This window comes from Dicentrarchus labrax, unplaced genomic scaffold (assembly GCF_905237075.1).
Source record: "Dicentrarchus labrax unplaced genomic scaffold, dlabrax2021, whole genome shotgun sequence".
Taxonomy (NCBI): domain Eukaryota; kingdom Metazoa; phylum Chordata; class Actinopteri; family Moronidae; genus Dicentrarchus; species Dicentrarchus labrax.
In genome coordinates this window covers 24,525,116-24,530,442 of record NW_026136707.1, presented here as the reverse complement: position 1 = coordinate 24,530,442, position 5,327 = coordinate 24,525,116, and the positions used below count along the sequence as shown (strand labels likewise).

The 5,327-nt window shown below is 42.4% G+C and overlaps 1 protein-coding gene across 1 annotated transcript; it reads right to left on the bottom strand.

Moving 5' to 3' along the window:
- Positions 1-3,199, bottom strand: LOC127367356 (potassium voltage-gated channel subfamily G member 4-like). The gene is made up of 2 exons (XM_051407116.1): positions 2,471-3,199; positions 1-813 (listed from the first exon to the last, which is right to left on the bottom strand). Exons 1-2 carry the CDS (start codon positions 3,197-3,199, stop codon positions 1-3), a joined length of 1,542 nt encoding a protein of 513 aa, XP_051263076.1.
- Between the last annotated feature and the right edge of the window lie 2,128 nt (positions 3,200-5,327).

The window sequence follows — 5,327 nt, the reverse complement described above, 5'->3', positions numbered from 1 at the left end:
TCACTTCCGTATATAAGGGTCTTCTAAACCCGGTAAAAAATCAGTTTCTGGCCAGTTATCAGGCCAAGTTTGTCTTTCTTTCAAGCTTTCCTCATTTTCAGTGGCGAGCGCAGCCCCCCTCTCCTCTTTCCACAGCCTCTCATGCTCCCCCTTGAGCTCTGTGTAGGTGTGATGGAACATGTGGAAGATAGATGTAGAAGGGAAAGACAGAATGAGGATCCCTGATAAGATGCTGATCAGGGCTACCAGTTGGCCTGGGATGCTGTAGGGCACCATGTCGCCGTACCCCACCGTGGTCACCGAGATGATGGACCACCAGCACGACGCTGGGATGCTGCTGAAGCTGAGCTGGGGGGTTCTGGCGGCATTCGGAGCCAGCTCACTCTCAGCGAGATGTACCAGTGGGGAGAAGACAGTCATAGCGACACACATGAAGAGCAGCACCAGGCTGAAGTCTGTCATACTCCGCAGGATAGTCATCCCCAAAGTCTGCAGACCCAGAGAGTGGCGGGCCAGCCTCATCACATACAGGATACGCAGGGCCCTCATTACACGCAGGGTTAGACCCAGTTTATCTATGGTGCTCTTTCCAGCACCAGCCACAATATCCTGTACAGACTCATCCCCAAGCTCCAGAAACAGTGAGACATAGTAAGGCAAGACTGCAGCAGCATCTATGATGTTCAGAGGACTACGGGTGAACTCCAGCTTGCTCTGTGCGTGGAAAAATCGCACCATAAACTCTAATGTGAACCAAGCTACACAAACAGACTCCACCACAAACATGTTGCGGCACTTTTGGGAGCATTTACCCTGTGGAGACAACAAAAGACAAAAGTACTGATTAAGTTTTGCAGGTGAAGTTTCAGTAAAAAGGTCTACCTATATTGCCAAAGTTCCCTTCTAATGGTTTTGCATATTTCAGCCCCTTAATTCTCCTTTTAGGTCTTGTTAGTAGGTATGAAAATTAACTTGTGCCTTAGTTGACATACTCTGGAGAAAACATTACAATGAATAATTTATAACCTTTGTTTTTTCAAAGTTCTGTTATGTGTTGGGATGAATTTGCAAGCAGAGGCAATTTTTTCTTTTAAATTTGTGTATTGTGAGTTCCTAAGCACTCCTTTAATCTCAACACAATGTCCATGGTTGGTTACTGGTTGTCATCTTTATTTAATATGTTGACAGCATAGGTGCACGGTTGACAGGACTGTCACTTTTTATCTGAAATTTAAACTACCGTTAGACCATTAGCTTGAATTCAAGGCCATGCTTTGTACTCCAGTGGGGGGCATTCCACAAATATTCATCTGACCCACTGCATGCCCTGTTGCGTGGGCAGTCAGCTAAACTAACAAAAAAACAAGAAAACTTGCAAATCATGACACCAAACCATCTTATAAGTAATGTATGACCCCATCAATGAAAAAACTGTGGATAAAAGTAACCCAGCACATGTAAAATGCAACTGCGCTCTTAACAAACAGTAACGTTTGCTTGTCACAGCAATAGAAGTACCACAAATGAAAGGAACATAGTTTAGGATTAGGCTATTTGCTGCATTCAAATCAGTTTGAACAAATTACACGCTGAATTCAAACTATATTTTTTTGAGAAAGTGCTAGTAAGCGTAGTTGCTGCTAAAACTGCAATACTTTGCGATAACAACATAGCTACATTTTTTTTACTGATAGGTTGCCTATCTCAAGCGTGTTTCAAGTCTGCAACATGATTTTATTAAAACAAATGGAAACCACTGCCAAAGTGGAGGTAAGGAAATACATCTAAAAAGCCAACATAGCTCGTCAACAGCATACATGTAGTTGCAGACTCTTTCCAAACTTGTAGGCTGATGAATTAGAATAAATTATAAACCCAGGTGTATTTGGGCTGGCTCTATGGGTTGACAATGGCCAAAACAAACAATTCCTAGTCTCACATTTTCCTTGTCTTGGCTTATTTACCTTGCCATGGACTAACCCTCCTGTCACTTTCAATCCTGTCTTTCACCTGACCCCCACCCATGTGCCGACCGGTTCCCACTTCCACTCATTCCCTGCCAGATTGTCTGTTGGGCTTCTGCTTCTGTTTTAGTGTTCTAGCTATTCTCTCTGCCTGCCTGAGTTTTGGCTGTTATTAACCCATGTCTGCCTTTTGGACTCCTGCTCTCTTTGCCTCATCTCCCCTTCCTGTCTTGATTTCAAGAAGCACTAGTTGATGCTCACTGAAATTAAATCTTGAAAGCACAGGTTAAATGATGTAATCAGTGGTGTGATCACAGTTGTGCACCTTTCAGGTCAAGAGACTAACATGATATGGGTATCCAGTGGCATTGCTTTACTAATTCCCTGTAGTCTTGTCTGTGAGGCTTTTTAGATCAAGGAGGTCTTGTGAAATTGAAAAATTGACTCCATGCAACAAAACACATCACACGCAATTGAAAACAAGCATTGCTTTGGTTAATACATACTGTGGCTTCTTCCTGTTCATCTGGCATTGTGCTGATGCAAAGGCTGACTACAGTAACCACCACCATGATGACAGACAGGAAGGCAAACACTTTCCCTGCTAAACCTGAATGAGGGTTCTCCACTGTTTCTCCCATTATGTGGAACAGGCTGCCCTCTACCATAGGGGCCCTCAGCGCCCTCCTTCTCTCCCGCCACTCGTCCTCCTTGCGCTGGTGCTTGGCCACCTCCTTCACAGATGAAATCATTTCATGGCGGCAGCAGGGCTCCATCAGCCCTACATCAATGCCCCAGTACAGCAGCTCACCATGCTGGGCCACACTGCAGACCTCCTGCAGCAGACGCAACTTCCCTTTTGCCAGGAAGTTGAGGATGGCCCGAAAGGCTAAAGGGTCACGGTCAAAGAAGAATTCATGTTGCATCTCATCATAGTCGTCACAAAACTCTGCTATCTCCCTCAGGGTAGTGCAGGAGCGCAGACGAGTCAGGCGGCACTGGGGGACATCCTCCAGGGTGCTCCAGGGGAAGGTGTACCGGATGCCGCCCACATTGATGAGAGCCTGCTGGGTGGGATCGATGTACCTGCGTGATGCCTCTGGCCCACGGAGCAGCTGAGCATGTTGGAAGTACAAACCTTTGACTGCGGTGACCTCTGTGTCCAGGAAGAAGTGGCTGTTACTGTCTTCACTACTTAAGGACTGGTCATCAAAGCCACTACCAATGAATGCCATGGTGGTAGGCTGGTGGTTGGTAGGATTGAACTGTAGTTACAGTATTGTCTTCTTGGAGATTTGAAGAAAACCTGAAATTATGGAATACATTGGTAATTCAAGGTTCTATCTGATGTTGGATTTATATAACAATTATATATACTAATGCAATACATAAAATAAGCTTAAAGGTTTTAGTAAACTATTTTTACCTCAAAAACTGGCACTAATTAGTCATTGTCTGAGAATACAATTTAAAGATCCTCACACTCCTTAAACTCAAAATTCATCTTAACAATTCTCTTTTTTGCTTTTGTTTTGTTGTTCAGTTAATAACAGTTTAAAATATAATATTTGGAGAGTTACAGTATCATTTATAATAAATGCCATATCACCAGAATACAGGGCAGCTTCTCTCAGGCAGTGAGGCTGTTGAATTCTTCCACATGTATTTTATTTTTTATGACTCACTGATCAATTTTTTTATTTATTTTCATAATTTTTTGTTTGGAGGTAGTATAAAGAGAACTATATCTAAATTTCATTCTACAACCTGTTGTGAATGACAGTAAACTATCCTATGAATAACAAATGTTGAATAGTGTGCTGTGCTCATAAAAGTTGTTTAACTCACCTTGAATTGTCGTAAGGCTATACACTTTAGAAAGATTCCAAATCCCCCTGGGTCTCTGATTCATTAGCTGAATTTGTAGCAGCGATGTGCAGTAACAGCAGTCCGATGTGTACCTGCACAGTTCCAAAGTTGAAATGAGAGACAAACTCTCTCCCTGTCCATCCATCCTTTCCTCTCTTCTTCTCTTAACTCCAGTGTTTGGGTGACTAATGGATGACCCTGCAGTCACTCTGAACATAATCAGGACACATTGGGTCTGGTTTGGTCTAAAACATCCTCCATTAACTTTGTCACCCTCTAAGCTTTTGGCTTTAATGCATCAAAATCCTGACAGACAATGTCCAAAACCTGACTTAACCACTGGCAGAAGGATTAATGAGATTATTATCAGGAGGATAAAGACAAGCACACAGATATAACAGAGAGTGTAATACAGAAGTTATACCAACAGTAGACCGATTGCGCATTTGGGAATCATAATTGGAAAAGTGATTATATACTGTATTCAACTTGGGTTGTACTTGTTTTTGGATTTGAATATATTTAGGATATAAATTCCTTATCATTGTATACACCAATTGGGTATTATGACATTTACAATACGATTAAGATGATCTTTCTCCATTTAACCATTTTATAATTAACTTCAGTCCATCATCTGATGGTTAATCTGAGAGAAGATTACAAAAAAGGAGGTCTAGGAATATTGTGAGAACACAAAAACAAAATTTGGTACTAAAAAGAAAATACCAATCTGTCTACCTCAGACTGCTGAAGACTCATTTAGGCTTCAGCGGAACTTTGGAATTAGTTTTTGCACATAAAGAGAATCACTGCTGGTAATGGGTTGGGGTAAGTAAGTGTTCAACAATGCAAATACAATACCAATAGCTCCCCACCCGATGTCGCCATTTCTCTCTCTCACTCACTCACTCACACGCACAAACACACACAAAGGGTTAACTTCTGTTTCTCTCTCCAAGAAACAGGAGCCAGTCAAATAGGCGGTGTTATAGGTCACAGAACTTTCACCCTTCAGGCTGAGTTTATTCAAAACCCTCAGAATGTGAGTGAGAATGAACCTGTCCTGTTACAGGCAGTGCTGTAGTCAAGACCACCTTTGTTGAGTCCAAGACAAGCCCAAGACCAGGACTAGTTGAGGCAGAGTCAAGACCAAGTACAACAAAGTTTGAGTCCAAGCCAAGACCAAGTCAGAGTCAGGACAGAGACAGAATTAAAAGAATGCTTTTGCCATGGCCAGTGAGATGAGTCTTGGCAGCCAGGCATACAATTGCAAATGACATTGATTGGCCGACTGGTAATCATGTTCAAGGAAACCAGGTAACCATGGTTATCAGGCAGTCAATGTCACTACCCGTTCTAGATGAATTTTTAACTAAACCAATACCTGTTTTTGGAACAAGCGCACTTCAACACTGGTTTTGTTTTGAAGGAGGAAGTTACTTCAGGAAAAACAACATATATTGCAGGACTCGGTCAAGACCATCTAGGTCT

Excerpts from the sequence above, each read along its gene's own strand:
- LOC127367356 (XM_051407116.1), bottom strand. The coding sequence starts at position 3,199 with ATGGCATTCATTGGTAGTGGCTTTGATGACCAGTCCTTAAGTAGTGAA. Across the intron at positions 814-2,470 it reads ATGAACAGGAAGAAGCCACA|GGTAAATGCTCCCAAAAGTG; the intron begins GTATGTATTAAC and ends TTGTCTCCACAG.